The sequence below is a fragment of the Lissotriton helveticus genome, chromosome 7 (genome assembly GCF_964261635.1).
Source record: "Lissotriton helveticus chromosome 7, aLisHel1.1, whole genome shotgun sequence".
Taxonomy (NCBI): domain Eukaryota; kingdom Metazoa; phylum Chordata; class Amphibia; order Caudata; family Salamandridae; genus Lissotriton; species Lissotriton helveticus.
Genome location: NC_136068.1, coordinates 1,652,419,322 through 1,652,442,733, shown reverse-complemented (window position 1 = coordinate 1,652,442,733; position 23,412 = coordinate 1,652,419,322). Strand labels below are relative to the sequence as shown.

Sequence of the window (23,412 nt, the reverse complement as noted above, 5' to 3'; positions counted from 1 at the left end):
AGTAGCTGGGAGTACGAGTCAGACCCTGACAGGTCTGAGAGAGAGCGAGAACAGACAAGAAGGAGAAGGAGTAGAAGGGCACGAGGAGAAGCAAATTGGCCGCAAAGAAGGAGCTCTAGCCTGAGGTCAACTCCAGAAGTAACCCTTCCTCCGATATCAGAAGACTCAGATCCAGAAGAAGGTGCTCAGGGCGCTGAAGCACCAGACCGAAGAAGGTCAAGAAGAGTGCGTGTGCCTAACAGAAGATACTCCACGCCTGAGTGGACATATCTGGCGACAAATGTCTGTGAAACCGGAGACAGGGAGGATCCGAGCGGTGGTGGTGTCCAGTTCTGAGCCCATTATCACCGTGGAAATACGACTGTTGGTACCCGGTGTCGAACAAGAAGGGTCACTAACATTCATGCTCCCCAGACCTCCCCGCCTCAGCAAGTTAAAACACATGTTCCTTTCAGAATTGCAATTCCCCGACTTTGGTACAACGATAACAGCACATGAAGAGCACAATCTTCGTTTGGAAATATTGAACTATGCTATTGAAGCTGCAACAACAAATCTGATAGTAGACTGTTAAAGGACTTTGTAAATAAAGCAAGCAGAAAAAGAAGATTACCTAGCGCCCAGGAAGCAGAGAATTTTAGGGAACTTCCCTTGAGTTGATGGAGAAGGGCTAGGGTTGTCTTTTTTGAACTGTTAAAGGACTTTTGCGAAGAAGGTTGTCAGCCTCCAGTTGTGTGGATTCTAAAGACAAAAGGATTAAAAAGAGACTGTAAAGGAACGAGAGGAAAAGAACTTTTTGCTAAGATAAGAGAGAGCCATATTGTCTGACGAAATGGAGGCCGGCACCCAGAACCGCAGAGCTAAATGTATAATAGGTACACTAATAGTAGGAGTGATAATATTAATAGCTTTAGTGGTAACAATTTCTTATGTAAAGGGACATGAGGAAGAGGCAAAGGTAACTGATGTGAATTCTGTAAAAACGCTTACACCCACTGTTGTAGGTGAAAAAGGGGAAAACACTCAAGAGAAAGCGTTATTAGCTGCAGAAGCCCGCAGGTTACACGTAGACGAGTCCCAAGGAGACTTTAGGTCAAATGCTTATGCTAAACTTTTATATGAATACGTGGATGCCATGGAGGTTAAGGATTGTTATGTCTGCATGCAGTTGCCTGCGTCTGTAGATGAAGGAATCCGATATCATCACCTCCCGCTGACATATGGCATTACATGTAGCTTATTGCTTAGTATATTTTATGAAAGAGATAGTTTTGAATACTATTTCTCCAATTATGATTCAGTGCTGCCAGAAGTCCCAAATTATAAGCAGATGAACAAATGGGATTACTGGAAGAGTGAAGACAGATTGGCTAAGTTCTTCATTCCTTGGATTACCTTAGATACTTCACATGCCCGTAGAAATAACCTGACATGTAAGGTGTCAGAAGTCGAGAAGAAGTTCATAGGGCAGGTGGATGATCGTTACAGGAGACAAAAGATTTTGAAAAAATCAGGACAATGGAAAACAGATTGGACCGAGGAAGAGAAGGCACACAAGAGAAAGGGTAGTAGTGGTCCAATAGCTTTAGATAAGACGCAGAGAGGAAAGCTATGTCTTCACCGAGCCAAAACGTATTATGAAAATGTATACGTGGGTGAAGTTGACTGTGAACATGCTTTCAATCTAGAGTACTATACTAAGGATTTCCTAAAGGGAATGCAAGTGATTCCAAATGTGTATTTTGTATGTGGAAGAAATGCTTACGTGAGACTACCTGACAACTGGTATGGATCATGTTACCTAGCAATTGTCTTCCCCAAAATATATCATGCACAAGACTTAGTGATCATTGAGGGCAAGACATCTTCGAGGGGAAGGAGAGATGTAGGAGATGCAGAAATGGTTGGAGATGTCTTTGGAGCTATGTTCCCTCTTTTGGGAGTAATCCTTAATGATGTTAAAATTAGACGACTGGCAACAGTTGTCGACAGGTTGTCTGCCAGCACTGCTCAGTCCTTAATGCTGGTAGAAGGAGAGATGCAATCGATAAGGGCTATGGTTCTTCAAAACCGTCTTGCGTTAGATGTCCTATTAGCAAAAGAGGGCGGAGTCTGTAAGGCTTTGAAGGTCCAGGAATGCTGCACTTACATTCCAGACAATTCGAAGCCCCTTGAGAAAGTTATTAGGAACATAACTAATATTCACAAGGAGATCGAAGACTTGAGTAGAGAAAATGTCTGGGAAAAGGTGGGCCACGGAATGAGTACAGTTGGAGGGTGGTTTTCCACCTTAGGCAAAAGCTTTGTTTGGTATATCCTAAAGCCTATCATCATAATATTGATCTGTGGGATTATATTGTGGGGATTGGTGAGGGTATTCAAATGGTACAGAGCAAGAAGGTCAGAAAGGGCCCAAAGAGAGCAGCTGCAGAGATTGGCTGCCATACAAGATAATCAGTACAGGAGTCTGAGGGCTCTGGAAGCGCAGAGAATGCCAGCAATAACTGCAGTTTAAATGTTAGTGATGACCCCGAGAGGTCATCAAAGGGGGGAACTGAGAGAGCGCAAACTGACTTAAATGTATGAGTACATCACACTTACCTGTAGTAAGCACAAATCATGAGGAGAAATGCCATGAGTGCTAATAGTATCTGCAATTATATTCTAAATGTATAGCTAATATAGAGATTTAAGTAGAAGTGGAACTAATACAGAAATGTGTGACATTATATGATTTTATTAGATGTGATTATTTTTGAATCTATGTCGTATAACTGTTAAAATGTAAGATGGTAGGTGGTTAAACGCAGAATGTGGTAGGCCTCAGGGCCAGAACTGGAGGGAAAGGGAAGGTGTTTCTTTTCACGACACAGATTGTATTAATGTTTTGGTCATTGCATTAATGGGCCAGGATTTATAAAAATGTTTACTGAATAATAGAATAAGAGTATTAACATGCTTTAATTAATGAAGAAGTTGAATGTTATAATCGTTATGAGAAATATTGTAGGCCTGAAATGTTTTAACGTTGATTTATACGTACATGTCTGGGCTGAGAAATGTTGCAAGCCTTTCTTTTTGGAAGTCTATGAGAGTTGGGTTCTTGGCGGCAGATATCTGTCTGCAACAGGAAAGGGGGGATCCAATTATAAATGAATGAATAGAGGTCTGTTCAGTAGACGGCCCAGACATGGAGGAGGGTTCTGGAATGTTTAAGGGGTATCAGCGGGCCGGAGAAGAGTCTGAGAAGCAAGGTCAACTCTAACGTACGAGGCCCAATACAAAGCATCATGGAAAAAGCCAGAAGCTACACCACGTGAGGGGCGTCTCGAGAGGGGCGTCTCAAATGTTGTTGACTGTTTTGTATTAGGAACAGCACCCCTGGGTGGAGTTAGAGCAGATACCTGAGGACCCTTTAGAGAGCGGATGGGTAGGCAGAGAGGGGTCATGACTGGAGAACTATAGGTTTTCACCAAGAGACTTAGAGTGAGTGACTTCCCTTGGGGGTCATTCACTGCTGACACCTTTGTTAGGTTGGGGCTTGGTTAAGTAGGGATACCATCTAGAGCAGGGTAGGGACAGCCTAACCTGTGCGTTTTCCTCCAACTTAAATGAAGGAGAGATATGCGTCAATGCTGATAGCTTTATTATTCTTAGAACTTGTGTTAGTGATTTCCGTTGCTCGTCTGAGGGCTTTCCGAGAGCACATGTATGTAATTGGACCTGTGTATCTCGTGAATCTCATTCTGAGATGCCTGTATTTGCAGCTTATCATTTCCTTACAATAAACTTTTGAAAGCTAGAAGTTGTCTGTGATCTTTGGGAGTAGAGTCCTTTATTGGGTGAACTAACTTGGAAATAGGTGTACCTTGTACCTTAAAGACAGGCAACAAAGGTTCAGTCGACCAGATCGAGGTTTGGATCAATAGTGCTAAGGTATCGATCAAAATCTCGCCCTTCCAGTACTAAGTTATTTGCATTCTGCTACCCTATTGTATCTCCACATTTTAAATGTGTTGTTTTATCTAGATTTTATGCATTTATTATTACCTTTTTTCACACGTGCACTTTCTGCCGTTTTTGTAAAGGATTTTAATTAATCATACAATAAAGATGAACCTCTAAGTGTTTCACAAACACTGATCACGTCGCTCATCTTACCCCCCACCCACTCCCTTCAGAAAGACACTTATAAACTGCGATTGCTCCCATTTCCGGCGGTTTCTCAGGCTCAGAATGCTCAGCAATACAGACTTCTTTAACTTTCAGTGTAAGATTCAGTGGGAATTTTACTACTCATCTCTTCCCAAGTGAACGAGTCCCAGCTGCAAAGAGTCCCAGCGGGGAGCAGGGCAGGCTATGTTAATACACTGAAGACGGGGTGATGCTGGGACACGATGCAGGGGACACTCAGAGTGTGTGTGGCATCCACAGCATCCAGTGGGTGGCACCATGCCCGTAGAGCAGCGGTATGTGAAGCAGTAAAGCTTAGTGACACCGATGGCACATACTCATTCAAAAGTTGCCACCCTGGGAGTTACCCCTTTGGTCTGCCCCTTGCAGAGCATGGAAGGGTCTGCACAGAAGGGGGGCTTGTCCTGCACCCCTGGCTAGGCAGGTAGTGGATGATGCTTGCGCTAGGGCTCTGTGCCTCTTAACTAGTGATCCCTGCCTTGCCGAGTCCCCTTTGGGGCCTGGTGGTTACTGAGGTGCACTGAACACATGTTTTTTGTACAGCACTTTTGGTGCTGTGAAGTTGACATCATTCATATTTCAGTGATTGCGGTTTCTTGTGCGGGTCTCCGGGATGCCTCCATATACCAATAATAGGACCCACATTCAATAACTTGTCCAATCTCTCCCCAGCGCCTGGAAGCACTTTCAGGATTACAGAAGGCTTTACACACCGGCTACGCTCATTCATTCATTCATGCTTTTTAGGAACATTTCATGAGCAGCTCCTACTGACTATGCTGAATATTATTCACTATACATTTCACTGCCCCCTGTATCATCTACCATTTATTTCCTCTAAACTTCACTAGTGCCTCAGTATATCATAAAACTACCTCGGTATTGGGGTATTTAAGGTCATTTCAATTTTACATAATTGGGACAAAAATATCACTTACCCTGCAAGGAACAGAAAAAAACATCAAACACTTCCTCAATCTACAGAATGTTGCATATATTTTGGTGTTTCTTTTCTGAAAGTTAAGAGGTAAATGGTCTCACCCTGCTGAATTGATGTCTGCTTTCCAAGAGTTCCCAAACTCTGCATCGTTGCGCGCAAGAGTTCCATCCGGCTTCTTCTTGTCGTCCTTGGGGTTTCCGTTGTAGTTGCCACACATCCCCCGCACTTGGTTCTGGTACTGGGGCCCAACTTGTACTGTGACTGTGTTTACCCCGTTGTACTGGATGCGGACCCCGAAGGCTGTGTCCACAGAGATGGCGCTCTTGGCCGCTGTGACGTTTCCAAGAGACCCCATGGAGGATGGGAGTCTGGTCTTGACTCCATTGATCTGAAAGACATAAAATATCCCTTTGACAGATCACGAACTTTAAAAGCAACAAGAGCGAAATGTAAATCAATCACGTTGTAACTACCGACGTCTGCTTTTAAAATATCATTTAGTAGGTAATTAGAGTCAATTAATGGCACGTGGCCTCCAATATTTCTTGGTTAAGTCATTAAAGTGCTGACTCACCACTTTTTTAAACACAGTTTCTGCATTGATCCCTGAAAAGACTGCGAGGGGTTTTGGAATCAATAACAAGGGATGGATAGGTTCTTCTGGTCCCTCTGAAGGATGAGACACTAGTTATGCACTCACTTTGTATAGTGAGGGCACATGGCAGCGGTTACCAGAACCCACAGTACACTAAGACAGGATTCCTGTCTATTAAACTTCAAATTGACATTTTGTAGGCCATGAAGCCTTTTTGGAGCTACCTGAAACAAGTCAATATCAAAGAAGATTTCTAGTAAATGTATTAAAAGTTATCAAACTACAATTTTTATAATTTTATCTAACTATAAAAGTACAAGGACTATGATTGTAAAAACACGAATCATACAATACTACACTGGAGCACACTTTTCTGCATCCATATCATTCTCAACGCAAATCTGGAATCAAACATGTGCCTGTATTTAGTGTTTGTGCGACTAATGTAAATAACTATATTAAATATTTCCAATCATAATAGTATGAGTAATTTTTCTTTGGCCTTGAATGCTGTCTAAATTTTCCTATGTCAATTTTAAAAGTTGAATTGTTACACAGCAATAAAGCACAATTTTCTTCAAAAATGTGGTCGAATTATGTTGTGAAGTTCTTGCATCTGAGGAGGGAGCTTTTCACCAGTGAATCAGGTGAACATGATTAGTAAGGAAATGTCTATAATTCATAATATAGATAAAGTGTTAATCTCACCAGAGGAACCTTTCCTTGTTCAAAGACCAGCTTGAAGTTCCCATCAGTGCTGCTCAGCCAGACGGTGACGCGGTACACAAAGGACACTTTGGGGTTCTGGTAGCGTCTGTTCTCTGCCACCACCCGGTAGGAGAATCCTGAAGGAGCGATTGAGCCCTGGCTGATCTCGTAGGCACAGGTCCCCATGAAATTGGCCACAGTGCCATCAAAGGTGTGGTAGTGTGGGTCTCCCGTCACCGTGCAGATTGCCCAAGGGTTCTGGCACCCTAGCTTCCCGTTCTTCACTGCACACTCCTGTCGCTGGGCACAACTGCTGCTAGCACAGCGGAAGTTACCAGTGGAGTCACAGCGGCACCTCTTGGAGCAGTCAGAGAGCCAGATGTATTCTCCAACCTGTGAGACAGAGAAAGGGGCTTATATGGAGAGGAAACTGAAAACAGAGAAATTCCATGCATGGATAACATGTGACAGAGAGAGATAGAAGGTTACAGAGAGGAAAGAGACAGGCAACACACGACATCCTCAGACATAAGAACACACAGAAAGTATAGGCCATACTTACAGGACAGAACAGAAATTCATGGAAAAGACATGTAAAAAGGAAGATAAACAGAGATTGGAGGGAGATAGATAGATAGATAGATAGATAGAAAGATAGATAGATAGATAGATAGATAGATAGATAGATAGATAGATAGATAGATAGATAGATAGATAGATAGATAGATAGATAGATAGATAGATAGATAGATAGATAGATAGATAGATAGATAGATAGACAGACAGACAGACAGACAGACAGACAGACAGATAGACAGACAGACAAGAGAACAAGGCTCTAAGAGAATAGGAGGAGACTGAACAGCAGATATATTTTAAATGTGAAATTAATCATTTGCAATACCAGTGCTGAAGAAGTTATACTCACGCTGTAGTACATCCCCTCGTGCTGACAGCCGCACTCCTCCGCCCTCACGCAGTTGTCCCCGCTTCTCTGGTACCCATCATCACAGACGCAGCCCTCAGAGCAGGTGGCACCACAGTGTGGGAGCAAAGAGGAGGAGACACAGGAGTCCTGACACCTCCCGTGGCAAAGTTCATAGTGGCTGTTGATTGGACACTCTATGCCTGCAGATACCAAAAGGAAAACATTGTCATTTAGAATGCGCTAACAAACTTAGCAGTCAGAAAATGCAGCATTACAGACACTATCAGTTCCAGAGGACGAAAAGCATAACCTATCACATGACCATTGCAGGCACCAGGCTTTACCTATCACATGACTATTGCAGACACCAACCTTTACCTATCACATGAGCATTGCAGACACCAGCCTTTACCTATCACATGAGCAATGCAGACACAAGCCTTTACCTATCACATGAGCAATGCAGACACAAGCCTTTACCTATCACATGACCAATGCAGACACCAGCCTTTACCTATCACATGAGCAATTCAGACACCAGCCTTTACCTATCACATGAGCAATGCAGACACCAGCCTTTACCTATCACATGAGCAATGCAGACACCAGCCTTTACCTATCACATGAGCAATTCAGACACCAGCCTTTACCTATCACATCAGCAATGCAGACACCAGCCTTTACCTATCACATAACCAAAACTCACGCCACCTTTACTTATCACATGAGCAATACAGACACCAGCCTCTACCTATCACATGAGCAATGCAGTCACCAGCCTTTACCTATCACATAACCAAAATTGACGCCACCTTTACCTATCACATGAGCAATGCAGACACCAGCACTTACCTATCACATGAGCAATGCAAACACCAGCCTTCACCTATCACATGAGTAATTCAGACACCAGCCTTTACCTATCACATGAGCAATGCAGCCACCAGCCTTTATCTAGCACATAACCAAAACTGACGCCACCTTTACCTATCACATGAGCAATGCAGAAACCAGCCTTTACCTATCACATGACCAATGCAGACACCAGCCTTTACCTATCACATGAGCAATGCAAACACCAGCCTTTACCCATCACATGAGCAATGCAGAAACCAGCCTTTACCTCTCACATGAGCAATACAGACACCAGCCTTTACCTATCACATGAGTAATTCAGACACCAGCCTTTACATATCACATGAGCCATGCAGCCACCAGCCTTTACCTAGCTCATGAGCAATGAAGACACCAACCTTTACCTATCACATGAGCAATGCAGACACCAGCCTTTAACTATCACATGAGCAATGCAGACACCAGCCTTTAACTATCACATAATCAATACTGACGCCATCTTTACCTATTACATGAGCAATGCAAACACCAGCACTTACCTATCACATGAGTAATGCAAACACCAGCCTTTACCTATCACATGAGCAATACAGACACCAGCCTTTACCTATCACATGAGTAATTCAGACACCAGCCTTTACATATCACATGAGCAATGCAGCCACCAGCCTTTACCTAGCTCATGAGCAATGCAGACACCAGCCTTTACCTATCACATGAGCAATGCAGACACCAGCCTTTAACTATCACATAATCAATACTGACACCACCTTTACCTATTAAATGAGCAATGCAAAAACCAGCCTGTACCTATCACATGACCAATGCAGACACCAGCCTTTACCTATCACATGAGTAATTCAGACACTAGCCTTTACCTATCACCATGAGTAACGCTGACACCATCCTTTACCTATCACATAACCAATACTGACGCCACCTTTACCTATCACATGAGCAATGCAGACACAAGCCTTTACCTATCACACGATCAATGCAGACACCCATCTTTAACTATTGAATTAAAGTGAAATATTATCCTACTACTTTACATGAACTCTTTGTGATAATGTGTAGTTTTTTGCCGGTCTGCACATGTCACATCATTTAGCAGATGAGGTTTTCCTACACCTATGGGAGTTGCAAAAGAGCTCTATGTAATTACAGTGGTGAGGCACCAATGTTTGTGGAATAGGGCAAGTGTTTAATTTGAGCCAGTGTTTTCCAGTGCACAACATCGGCACTTAATTGTCAGCACTGGCTCTCGTGACAGTTCACCACAAGGTGGCGCTCTCTGTTTAATTTTGGAATGAGCACAACAACTGTGTCTATTAAGTCAAATTGCATTGAAAATGAAAAATACCCGCCTCCATGCCATTATTATAGCTTTGTGTGGCCTGAAATAGTTTGAATTGTCACGCTCGTAGGAGTGTAATGGATGGGTGTTATGTTGGTATTGATCTTTGGCAGCGCTGGCAGGGTCAATACATGGCGCAGGCTGCAATAGTCTTATCAGAAGGGCCCTGGCATTTGTTACAAAATAAGCACTGACAGGGCAGTAATGAAAGACTGACATAGAATATTTAATTTGCCTTTCTCGATGCCAGACTTGTCACCCCAACAATGCTCAAGCATCTTTGTTAAAAACTGACCTTTACACCACTTAATTGACGCTTTGGAGTCAATGGATGCCATGAGCCCTAATGCAAGCACCAAAATGATAGAAAATCATCCCATTCCAGGTCTGCATTAAATGACAGCTCTAGTTGGATTACCTTAGGACATGGATCCCTCGGCACCATTGTCGCTCCATTTTGTGTTGTCCTCATTTAACAAGGGCATGCACACGTCATGCCTTGTCAGGTGTTTATCCCTCCCCAAGAGCACCGCCCAACTACTGTTAAACATACGCACTGGACATTGTAGGGCATTGTTTTGGGACTACTTTCTTATTTCTTCAATAGCCCTCCTGTTTTTACTAGCAACAGTCGGTTGAACCAAAGACGCTGCCTCTTCGATGCTTTTGCTCAACGAATGCCTCTCGAATATCTAGATAGCAAATATTTATATTTACAAACACACACGCGTCCTCTTGCACCTTAATCGTCTATATTACGCTGAGCTGCGGATTTTTGATTTGGGCTCAAAGAAACGTCTTGTTTTTCACCATCTTGCCTCCCATAAGTATATTTGAATAATCAGCACTTTTTGATGTGGTGCTCGTCTTGCCCTTTATCTTTTAGCTTCGTCTGCAACTGGCTTCTTGGATATTTGTTGTTACTCCCCTGGCTCAATCACGTGCCCACGGCCGGACTGGCTTTGCCAATGCTTGTTGTTCATGCTACCCCTTCTGGTTGCGCTCCCATCACTTCTCTTTCATTCCTACTCTAGCCCTTCTATTATCTTTCTCGTTTTCAATTCTCAGCCGTTCCCCATTGCTCTGCTACACTGCTAAGCACCTCCTGTCAATTTAACTCCCCGTCATGTCACAGGTAAACAGAGATAAAGACCCCCAGGCAGGCAGTTGTAAAAAGCAAACACAAAAAACAATAGAACGTGTCTCGTTTTAAAAAAACTGCAGCGGATGTAACACACTATGAGGTCCTTCAATTCCCTGAGCCTCGGTGCCACTGCACCAGCAGCTACACTCCCGAATTCACATCCGGAGGTTAGAGAGTCGAGCAAACAGAATGGTCCATACAAAACGAAAGGCCACTTGGCGCTATGTTAGCCGATGTTTCGAAAGACAAAATTGAATGTACTGTAATAAAAAAAAAATCTTCAATTTCAGATTGTGCTAATGTCTGTAGCTTCATGAATGTGCATATGGAGCTGTCAGTATATGTGAAACTAGAGCATTATGGATGCCGGCCTGTACCACAGACTGCTCATAAGCAAAGTGGTGGATTTCTCAAACAATGTTGGCTAGAACTCAGAGGCATTCTACATACAGGAGTTACCAATAAAGCATTTATCAAATGTACATTGAACACACACATACTTTCACTATTGCTTAATGGTTTTTCCTGTTCTTTTTTTCTCTGGCAGAGTTGATTCACTCCCTGAAAACGAAGAACTCCTTTACTCACCACAGAAGGAGCTGTTCCTCCAGCTGCCAATGGTCACACTGGAGGTCTGGCAGGCGGCTGCGTAGGTTTGAACGGCATGGCACAGGACCGTGCTGTTCCCTTCAGTCAGGCAGTGGTCGTAGACGCAGTCAGAGTAGTGGTGAGCCGGGTTGATCTTTGAGTGACAGGAGGAGAAGGGCCCTCTGGGGTCTTGGATGATCCAACAGGCTTTCTTGGAGGCCATCATCTTGTCAGCGCTGCAGACGGGGCAGTCACCTGAGCAGCCGTGGTCACAGCCAGCGCTGCCTTCAGAAACCCAGCTGGTGCCAAAGGTGAAGGCGTTAGTAATGACAGACCCACTCCGGGTAGTAAAGTCATCGGACACCACCCCGTTGAAGTTCCCGCATAGACCACTGGTTTGGCCTCTGAATCGAGCAGGAAGTGTAAGGAAGACGCTGTAGACCATGTCATAGTTGACTGTCAGACCGAAGTCTGTTTTCAGCACCGTGTAGTCCCCACTTTTAAAGATGACGATTCTTCCACTGTTGATGTTCACTGGCAGAGTCTGAATGATTCCATTGATCTGATGGAGAAAGTTACAGTAGGTGGCTCGTTATTAAAGTGATGGTTGCTCTGGCCATAAAGAATATTACCAAACAAACAAACTCCTTTTCCTTTGCTTTTACTCCAGATGGGACGATTGCGAGTTGTCTTTTTTAAAAGTGACTTGTTTCGTGGTTTTTAGGTGTCCAAGAGACATCTCTATAATACTGAAGCTGTGATAGGTAAGTCCCTCACCTGACCCTGGTGTCCCCACCACATGCTCACCTTTCAGCTGCGGTATGGATAACCTCGTCACAATAAACGTAACTGCACTTTTATAACATTTATAGCTCAATATTAGCCTGCCCCAACTAGAATTATTGTCTTCACAAGTCACCTGTACACCTATTTCTGCCGTGATGAGCACGTCAGCAATCCAGCATGCAGTTAGCTATTTTACATATATAATGCACCCTAAGCTGTGCTCTCGCGAGAATAGGTGTTTCTTAATTCGGTAAACCATTCCATAACCAAGCTACACAAGACCGGAAATAAACAAAAGAAAGAAAGATAACAGGGAAGAATTCTGAATATAAGTAGATGGGGAAAAAAACCACATTAAAATGTCCTCAGAAATCCAAAACAAAATTGAGCAAAGATGTCTAAACCTATCGGAGCCAGAAACAAGAACTGTGTCTCAAGCAGCTGGCCTTTTCTTAGGTACGGCTAACAGCCTGTCGGGGCCGTGGTAAGCTAACCATCATTGTGAGCAAAAAAAAAACGACGAGAGACCATATCCAACAAAGCCATCTAACCAAGTCAGCAGCGTGGAGAAAAGCATCATTTCAGTGCTTTAATGAACACTGTTTGCTGCTCAGAAAACATGGGTAAGTTATTAATGTGCGAAGTTGGCATACATTAGGATGACTTCATCCAAACTATAACTTACCTCAACTGTGCCACGCTTTCCACTCTGGAGATGTATCTGGGTCTGATACACAGAAACGAAGACCTCCTTGGTCACCGCCACCTGCAGGCCCTGCAGCTTTTCATTCTTCACTTCCACTCTGAAGAAGGGCAGAGAACCATTGGGACCTGGGACTTCAGACAGAACGTACTTGCAGGTGCCCTGGAAATCAAACCTTCTCCCATCGAAGCTGGTGTAATGAGGGTCTCCTGAGGCCCGGCAGATACCATCAGGCATAACATGGCAGCCATAGACACCTTTGACAGTGGTGCAAGTCTCACCAGTGGCACAAGATGACAGTGAACACTGGACAGTCCTGGAGGAGCCATCACACCGGCACAAAGTCTGGCAGTTGTCCTGTTTCCAGAAAGTGTCTCCTGCTTTGTAGTATTTGCCATTTTCTGTGCAGCCGCACTGACTCTGTGGCACACAGTCAGTGCCACTTAGAACAAACCCGCTCTCACACTGGCATCCTTCCTTGCACTGACCACGGCAGACGGTTGAGGCATTGGCACAGGTAGCAGGGCAAGAAGATCCACATAACTCGTACTTCTGATTACTGGGACACGTAATGCCTGTAAAATATAAATGCCATTACATTGAGACCTACATGGATACTTGGTGCGTATCATTGTACAGTCAGAAAAACTGCACAAATATAATTACAATAAGAAATACAACATATTTTTGACCTTCTACTACTGCTACTATCACTACTACTGCTACTTCTGATAATATTGATTACGATAGCAATAAAAATAAAATGTTGGATAGTGTGGAATACCAGAGCAGTGTCCTTGGAGCACTGTATACACATCACAGCTGTTTCTGTGTTTCTCATACCTTTGGAAGCAATACATAAAACAGGGAAGTGGAAACATTGACTCACTGGTTCCTACAACCAGCAGTAGAATTCACTAGAGTGTTCACTTCAATAACAGTACCTAATGCAAAGAGGACAGAATGTGTTCCCAGACCTATTTAAAGGTTAGAGCTGTGTCAATGATGTAGAAAACAGCGAACTAATAATCAGCCAAACCCATAACTATGGAAATACAGGGATAAAGTCGATTGTTTTATTCTGATTCAGTCAGATGGATCATGAAACCCATGTAACAGAATATGATATGACTCAACATCGGTCCATTTTCCAAATTATTAAAAAAAATAAGGATTGCAGTGATAAAATAAAAGGTAAATCTGTGGTGGTAGTATCACATATAACAGAATTTCATTCACAGAATGAAACATTTAACGTAGAAGGTTTGTTTTGCTCTATTTGGAAGATGAAGGCAGATTCTACCCACCTTTGTGTTTGTTTTATTATAATAAGTATCTAAGTGGCAATTATAGGTAAGTTATGAGCAGCAAGTGTGTTCATGTGGATTTACTCATGTCTTTCCATGGGGCAAAGAAATGCATTTGTGTCCCAGATAAAGTCAAATCTCATGTGTTTCAGAAAATCAGGACAGCAAAGTAATATTAGGGTCTATCTTGCACGGGTTGGGGTCCACATCATTACACTATTGAAACTGTAACTCACCTACACTGCCCTGGGGTAACTAAAAGGCACAATGAGGAGTACAATCAATAAAAATCAAACATTTTGTCGACATACCACATCCAGTGAGTGTCCTCCATGGCTGGATGGCATTGCCACGGCTCTGGCAATGATGGGCATAATTTTTCACAATTTCACATAGTGTCTGCTGATCGCCGTCTGTTCCACACAGGTCATAGACACAGTTCTTGAAGTAGATCTCAGTGTCAGCATTGATGCTGTCTTTAAAGGGACCGTTTGGATCATTCATGATTCCACAGTGGCTCTGGTTGCTGAACTGGGACACCATGTCCACACCACACACTGGTGGATTGTCAGTGTCTATGCAGTTGAAAGCAGAGTCCTCGTCTTCTTCCTTCCAGCTGTTTCCAAAGTTGACCACACTTTCTACCAGAGATCCATCAGGAATCCTGAAGTCATCACTCTTGTTCCCATTGAAGTTTCCACAAAGGCCAGCAAGGGATCCTGAGTATGCTGCAGGCACCTGCACAGCCACGTGATGCCACCAGTCGTAGGACACTACAAGGCCAAAGTCTGTCTCGACGACTGCTGAGGAGCCACTGTAATAGACCTGGATCTTCCCCGATTGACTGGAAACTGGGAGAATATGTTGGAAGCCATTGATCTGAAATAATTATACATAGTTTACATTAAATTATGAGAGGCAATTAATGGTTCTCTTTGTCGTTTCTTTCTTCATGCCTCGCTTGATTTTCATTTCCTCTGCATATACACACGTGTAATTGCGATAAATTTATCATATTTGAAGTCATAAAGATTCCTGATGAAGAGATTTGTACATCATAATAGAAAACTTCACGTAACTTCTACCGCCCAGGTCCTATCATTATTATTTGTACACCATACAAGATATCTAGTGTATTCATCCTCATTAAAATAACTTCCAAAAACTGGGACATACATTTGTTCTAATGGCTCTTATTTTGTTTGCAATCTAGATTGCCACTTTTTACAATCGCTCAAAAAAAATGGTTAATTTATTTATGCATGGATAAATTGAGTTGCATTGTTGCTGCTGATTGGCATAAATTGAATGAAAAAGACATGCCTAAGCAAAGTGGTGCATCATGTATCCATTATTGATGGTTGTTCAATCTTTTATTTTTATCATATCACCGTGGCTGTCGCTTGCAGTACACAACTAATGCCATTAGTGGGCGCCCATGATGCTTGTTACCGTGTCCTCAACATTGTATTTATGAGGACAGTCGTGCAGTCTTGAGTGCAATTAAAGAGTTTGCAAAAAGTGAGTTGCCTGGTGCTTGCTATATATAAAGCAGTATACCTCCTTGTACAACAAATGACTCTTTGGCACTCTCAGCATTCCCGTGGCATTTTATTGTTTGCAATAATTGTCCAGTTTGCAAATGAGTTACGACGTGATGCTGTGCTTTACCTCTTCAAGAAGCAATCAAGCTTCAAGGCTTGTACCTCTGGAATTGACTCATGCTCTACACATATTTTATTCATTTCTTTTTCAGTACACTAAACGTTTAAACATGCTTCAAAACCATTTCTACTATTAGCTTGATACATTTATTGTTATTCCCTATTCTTGCTAATGGTTTATTTGTTCTCCTAATGGTTGCCCAGACCTGTCATTAACAAATAGACACATCACATTCTCTTTTAGATTAGGTACATTTCTGCATATTCATAGAAATCAGGTCATTCATTACCTGAACTTGGCCATATTCTCCACCTGCTATGGAAATCTGCTCTCCGTAGACATTTACTTCCACTCTTCGCGTCCAGGCCACCACTGGTGATGATCGGTGCTCGTTCTGTACTACGACGCTAAAGTCAATGAGAGAGCCGGTCTGGGAAGTAGACTTGCTGAGGGTGTACTTGCAGGTGCCCTGGTAGTCGAAGGTGACTCCATCAAAGGTGCGGTAGTGAGGATCTCCAGAGGCCCAACAGATTCCGCTGTTTACAGGGTAGCACTTCCTGATTCCATTCATGACCTTACATTCTTCTAGGGTGGCACATGTGTGGGCCTCACACACCATCTGTTGTGCATTACAGGTGCATTTCTGGCTGCAGGTATCTGTTAGGAAGACCTCATCTCCCAGGTTGTAGTAGACGCCATCCATGGTGCAGCCACACTGACTTTCAGGGACACAGAGGCCAGAGTGAAGAGCAAACCCTTCATCACAGAAGCATCCGTCCATGCTCTCTGCGGCGCATGCAACAGTTTGATGAAGGTTGCTGCAGGTGGTTGGGCAGCCAGTGCCAAACAGTTCATAGTGGCTGTTGTCAGGGCAGTTGTCATCTAGGAAGAACAAAATAAAGTAAACTTATCAATTTTAAGTTGACGGGTTTGAAGATAGAGGTGGAATATCTTATGAGCAATAGTTTTCTTGTTGCTTAATTAAACCCTTCTCTATAGATTATGTAAACACTGTGGTTGGGACTATTGGGGTTTAAAAGTGAAATTCAAATGCATCTGAGAAACACAAATTAAATATCTCCATACCTATTTGTCCAGGCTATTATTGTGAAAGGGATTAATGGAGTGGGGCAGCTCAAGTATTTAAAGCAGTGTAGGGAGATGGTTGACTTACCACATTGCAGCTCCGCCTTCCAGTCTGGAATCACCAAGCTGTGAAGGTTACAGATGTCCTCGTAGGCCTGGACAGCTGTGCAGAGCATCCCCTTGTTGGTGCCGTAGAAGCAGAGGTCATACACACAAGAGGCCACAAATGGTTCCGCGTCCTCGTGCCACTGGCACTCATCGAAGGGGCCTGATGGGCGGGTGATGATCCTGCACTGTGCCTCGATGGCTCCCAGATTGGTGCAGGTGCCGTTGGAGCTGGTCTCACCTGTATCATCCTCACACCTGAGGAGAGAAGAGAGAATGGAACTCAAATATAAGGAGTCTTGGACTTAATATGAATTGAATTTGTGTTAAAATCAAACAGAGGAAAGATGCATCCTTTTCAATGATTGCCCTATAACTTTTCTGTTGTTCCGGATTCATGGAAAGGCTCCATCCTACATCCCATTTATAAAAAGGGGGATGCCTCTGATCCAGGGAATTATAGACTGATTGCACTACTAGACGTGGAAGGAAAGGCATTTGCAAAAATGCTCTTGAAAGAGCTAGAGTCATGGATCACGAGTAATCAAGTAATCCTGCATTACCAGACTGGCTTTCAGCCGAATTCGTCAACCATGGACAATGCCATTGCACTTTCATATCTGGCAACGAGGGCAATTGGGGCTACCGCCCCTCCATTATATGCATGTTTTGTGGACTATAGTGCCGCCTTTGACGGAGTTGATCGAAATATACTGTGGGCAAAATTGGGTAAGTGTGGTATACCATGGAAACTGCTTATGGGCATCTTATCACTCTACACTGGCACGTGGGTGCGAGTGGGTGCGAGTAAAGCTTACTAGTACATGCGCAACTGCCAAGATCTTCACAAACAGGGGACTAAAACAGGGCTGCATGATCGCCCCCACCCTGTTTAACTTATACACTGCTGACCTGAAAGAAGCACTGTTAAACACTAACATCTTTCCTCCAAAATTGGGCCACCCAAGACTGCTAATTATGCAGTACGCGGATGATCTAGTTGGGTTGGCTCATACAAGAATTGGCATGAAAAGGACACGTTACATGATTACAACATGGAAAACAAGCTCACAGCTAATGCATCTAAGACTAAAGTGCTGATCTTTGGTCACAAGCCAAAAAAACAAATACTGACATGGCAGCTGGGTCCTCTAAGGATAAGCACGACCAACAAGTACACCTACTTAGGAGCAAAATTTACAGATACCTACAGACCAGTAATGCAGGTCAAAGCAATGGAGGCAAAAGCACTTAAGCTAACATATGGCTTGTGCAAATTACACCACAAGCTTGTAAGCCACTCGACGAAAGGGATCCGACGAGTTATGCAAGCCAAGCTAATGCCTACACTCAGCTATGGCCACCTTGTCTTTCCTGGTCTGTTGACTAAAACATTGGAGGGACTATACACAATGGCGTATAGAGACGTCTTCAAGCTCCCCTACACGACCAGGCATTCACTGATCCGATTAGAGTTCAACATCACAGCAATGGACATTGAATGTAAAAAAAAAATTAGTCAAACTCCAACATAACGTGAGCAATGCATGCCCGGGCTCAATCAGGGCAGTGCTACAGGTGGTCTTTTCAGACAACAACAGTCGCTGGGCGAGGTATCTCTTGATTGCCAAACAAACACTGGGAGTAACAATCGAACCTTCTACAGACATACCACTAACAAAGTGTAGCTTAAAGATCCTGCTAAAAAAGTGTGGCAAGAACATCTCGAGGCAACAGGACCTTGAACGGATTAGATCAGTACTGGGTGCAGAAGGCCTTGTTAACTCACATGAAACTACCACATGCCAGCCCTACTTAAAAGCAGGCCTTGGAAGGCAAGGCCTACAAAATGCCCTGAGAGCGAGGCTCTTAACTTTGCCTATATAAGACTATAGAGCCCACCGGAAAAACTGGTCATCAAGTGGCTCCGGCTGTTGTCTGTGTCAACACCACACAGAATCTGCGGAGCAAGTGTTTGGCTTCTGTCCAGCTTTGTTGTACCCAAGGCGGTTGTATTTAAGAACTATGCTTATACAACACGGCATTAGATCATGTAAAGAGGCTTTAAGGCATATCTACACTACCACAGTCCCGATGGAGCTGGCACTAATTGGGAAGTTCTATGCGGCTGCTGGAATGCTCATACGATCAGCCAGAGAAGTGACAGCTGAATAAACTATGCTTTGAGCACCACTGACACTTGCACCTACATATCACCACATTTTTCAATATTAAATATGTCTATACTAATGTTTGGATAGGAACAGGACGCCCTGAGCAGTTTTGCACATAAACCGTACGTCAATCTCTGCATGCTTTGTCTTTAAATGGACCACTCCTTTTTCCCTTTTCTCTTGTTGGTACTAAGTTATTTGCATTCTGCTACCCTATTGTATCTCCACATTTTAAATCTGTTGTTTTATCTAGATTTTATGCATTTATTATTACTTTTTTTCACACGTGCACTTTCTGCCGTTTTTGTAAAGTATTTTAATTAATCATACAATAAAGATGAACCTCCAAGTGTTTCACAAACACTGATCACGTCGCTCATCTTACCCCCCACCCACTCCCTTCAGAAAGACACTTATAAACTGCGAGTGCTCCCATTTCCGTCTGTTTCTCAGGCTCAGAATGCTCAGCAATACAGACTTCTTTAACTTTCAGTGTAAGATTCAGTGGGAATTTTACTACTCATCTCTTCCCAAGTGAACGAGTCCCAGCTGCAAAGAGTCCCAGCGGGGAGCAGGGCAGGCTATGTTAATACACTGAAGACGGGGTGATGCTGGGACACGATGCAGGGGACACTCAGAGTGTGTGTGGCATCCACAGCATCCAGTGGGTGGCACCATGCCCGTAGAGCAGCGGTATGTGAAGCAGTAAAGCTTAGTGACACCGATGGCACATACTCATTCAAAAGTTGCCACCCTGGGAGTTACCCCTTTGGTCTGCCCCTTGCAGAGCATGGAAGGGTCTGCACAGAAGAGGGGCTTGTCCTGCACCCCTGGCTAGGCAGGTAGTGGATGATGCTCGCGCTAGGGCTCTGTGCCTCTTAACTAGTGATCCCTGCCGTGCCGAGTCCCCTTTGGGGCCTGGTGGTTACTGAGGTGCACTGAACACATGTTTTTTGTACAGCACTTTTGGTGCTGTGAAGTTGACATCATTCATATTTCAGTGATTGCGGTTTCTTTTGCGGGTCTCCGGGATGCCTCCATATACCAATAATAGGACCCACATTCAGTAACTTGTCCAATCTCTCCCCAGCGCCTGGAAGCACTTTCAGGATTACAGATGGCTTTACACACCGGCTACGCTCATTCATTCATTCATGCTTTTTATGAACATTTCATGAGCAGCTCCTACTGACTATGCTGAATATTATTACCTATACATTTCACTGCCCCCTGTATCATCTACCATTTATTTCCTCTAAACTTCACTAGTGCCTCAGTATATCATAAAACTACCTCGGTATTGCGGTATTTAAGGTCATTTCAATTTTACATAATTGGGACAAAAATATCACTTACCCTGCAAGGAACAGAAAAAATCATCAAACACTTCCTCAATCTACAGAATGTTGCATATATTTTGGTGTTTCTTTTCTGAAAGTTAAGACGTAAATGGTCTCACCCTGCTGAATTGATGTCTGCTTTCCAAGAGTTCCCAAACTCTGCATCGTTGCGCGCAAGAGTTCCATCCGGCTTCTTCTTGTCGTCCTTGGGGTTTCCGTTGTAGTTGCCACACATCCCCCGCACTTGGTTCTGGTACTGGGGCCCAACTTGTACTGTGACTGTGTTTACCCCGTTGTACTGGATGCGGACCCCGAAGGCTGTGTCCACAGAGATGGCGCTCTTGGCCGCTGTGACGTTTCCAAGAGACCCCATGGAGGATGGGAGTCTGGTCTTGACTCCATTGATCTGAAAGACATAAAATATCCCTTTGACAGATCACGAACTTTAAAAGCAACAAGAGCCAAATGTAAATCAATCACGTTGTAACTACCGACGTCTGCTTTTAAAATATCATTTAGTAGGTAATTAGAGTCAATTAATGGCACGTGGCCTCCAATATTTCTTGGTTAAGTCATTAAAGTGCTGACTCACCACTTTTTTAAACACAGTTTCTGCATTGATCCCTGAAAAGACTGCGAGGGGTTTTGGAATCAATAACAAGGGATCGATAGGTTCTTCTGGTCCCTCTGAAGGATGAGACACTAGTTATGCACTCACTTTGTATAGTGAGGGCACATGGCAGCGGTTACCAGAACCCACAGTACACTAAGACAGGATTCCTGTCTATTAAACTTCAAATTGACATTTTGTAGGCCATGAAGCCTTTTTGGAGCTACCTGAAACAAGTCAATATCAAAGAAGATTTCTAGTAAATGTATTAAAAGTTATCAAACTACAATTTTTATAATTTTATCTAACTGTAAAAGTACAAGGACTATGATTGTAAAAACACGAATCATACAGTACTATACTGGAGCACACTTTTCTGCATCCATATCATTCTCAACGCAAATCTGGAATCAAACATGTGCCTGTATTAAGTGTTTGTGCGACTAATGTAAATAACTATATTAAATATTTCCAATCATAATAGTATGAGTAATTTTTCTTTGGCCTTGAATGCTGTCTAAATTTTCCTATGTCAATTTTAAAAGTTGAATTGTTACACAGCAATAAAGCACAATTTTCTTCAAAAATGTGGTCGAATTATGTTGTGAAGTTCTTGCATCTGAGGAGGGAGCATTTCACCAGTGAATCACGTGAACATGATTAGTAAGGAAATGTCTATAATTCATAATATAGATAAAGTGTTAATCTCACCAGAGGAACCTTTCCTTGTTCAAAGACCAGCTTGAAGTTCCCATCAGTGCTGCTCAGCCAGACGGTGACGCGGTACACAAAGGACACTTTGGGGTTCTGGTAGCGTCTGTTCTCTGCCACCACCCGGTAGGAGAATCCTGAAGGAGCGATTGAGCCCTCGCTGATCTCGTAGGCACAGGTCCCCATGAAATTGGCCACAGTGCCATCAAAGGTGTGGTAGTGTGGGTCTCCCGTCACCGTGCAGATTGCCCAAGGGTTCTGGCACCCTAGCTTCCCGTTCTTCACTGCACACTCCTGTCGCTGGGCACAACTGCTGCTAGCACAGCGGAAGTTACCAGTGGAGTCACAGCGGCACCTCTTGGAGCAGTCAGAGAGCCAGATGAAGTCTCCAACCTGCGAGACAGAGAAAGGGGCTTATATGGAGAGGAAACCGAAGACAGAGAAATTCCATGCATGGATAACATGTGACAGAGAGAGATAGAAGGTTACAGAGAGGAAAGAGACAGGCAACACACGACATCCTCAGACATAAGAACACACAGAAAGTATAGGCCATACTTACAGGACAGAACAGAAATTCATGGAAAAGACATGTAAAAAGGAAGATAAGCAGAGATTGGAGGGAGATACATAGATAGATAGATAGATAGATAGATAGATAGATAGATAGATAGATAGATAGATAGATAGATAGATAGATAGACAGACAGACAGACAGACAGACAGACAGACAGACAGACAGACAGACAGACAGACAGACAGACAGACAGACAGACAGACAGACAGATAGACAGACAGACAGACAAGAGAACAAGTCTCTAAGAGAATAGGAGGAGACTGAACAGAAGATATATTTTAAATGTGAAATGAATCATTTGCAATACCAGTGCTGAAGAAGTTATACTCACGCTGTAGTACATCCCCTCGTGCTGACAGCCGCACTCCTCCGCCCTCACGCAGTTGTCCCCGCTTCTCTGGTACCCATCATCACAGACGCAGCCCTCAGAGCAGGTGGCACCACAGTGTGGGAGCAAAGAGGAGGAGACACAGGAGTCCTGACACCTCCCGTGGCAAAGTTCATAGTGGCTGTTGATTGGACACTCTATGCCTGCAGATACCAAAAGGAAAACATTGTCATTTAGAATGCGCTAACAAACTTAGCAGTCAGAAAATGCAGCATTACAGACACTATCAGTTCCAGAGGACGAAAAGCATAACCTATCACATGACCATTGCAGGCACCAGGCTTTACCTATCACATGACTATTGCAGACACCAACCTTTACCTATCACATGAGCAATGCAGACACCAGAATTTACCAATCACATGACCATTGCAGACACCAGCCTTTACCTATCACATGAGCAATGCAGACACAAGCCTTTACCTATCACATGACCAATGCAGACACCAGCCTTTACCTATCACATGAGCAATTCAGACACCAGCCTTTACCTATCACATGAGCAATGCAGACACCAGCCTTTACCTATCACATGAGCAATGCAGACACCAGCCTTTACTTATCACATGAGCAATTCAGACACCAGCCTTTACCTATCACATCAGCAATGCAGACACCAGCCTTTACCTATCACATAACCAAAACTGACGC

The 23,412-nt window shown here is 43.5% G+C and overlaps 1 protein-coding gene across 1 annotated transcript in view; it reads right to left on the bottom strand.

Annotated features, from left to right (window-relative positions):
* The window catches only part of LOC144769611 (uncharacterized), a 248,238-nt gene that overhangs the window by 124,417 nt on the left and 100,409 nt on the right, over positions 1-23,412 (bottom strand). Inside the window, exons 32-42 of the mRNA XM_078653774.1 lie at positions 22,705-22,904; positions 21,797-22,189; positions 20,595-20,881; positions 16,945-17,219; positions 16,060-16,652; positions 14,417-14,984; positions 12,781-13,373; positions 11,310-11,871; positions 7,366-7,565; positions 6,438-6,830; positions 5,236-5,522 (exon numbers count right to left, since the gene is read on the bottom strand). Coding sequence (XP_078509900.1) covers positions 5,236-5,522; positions 6,438-6,830; positions 7,366-7,565; positions 11,310-11,871; positions 12,781-13,373; positions 14,417-14,984; positions 16,060-16,652; positions 16,945-17,219; positions 20,595-20,881; positions 21,797-22,189; positions 22,705-22,904 — 4,351 coding nt within the window. The remainder of the gene's footprint in view (positions 1-5,235; positions 5,523-6,437; positions 6,831-7,365; positions 7,566-11,309; positions 11,872-12,780; positions 13,374-14,416; positions 14,985-16,059; positions 16,653-16,944; positions 17,220-20,594; positions 20,882-21,796; positions 22,190-22,704; positions 22,905-23,412) is intronic.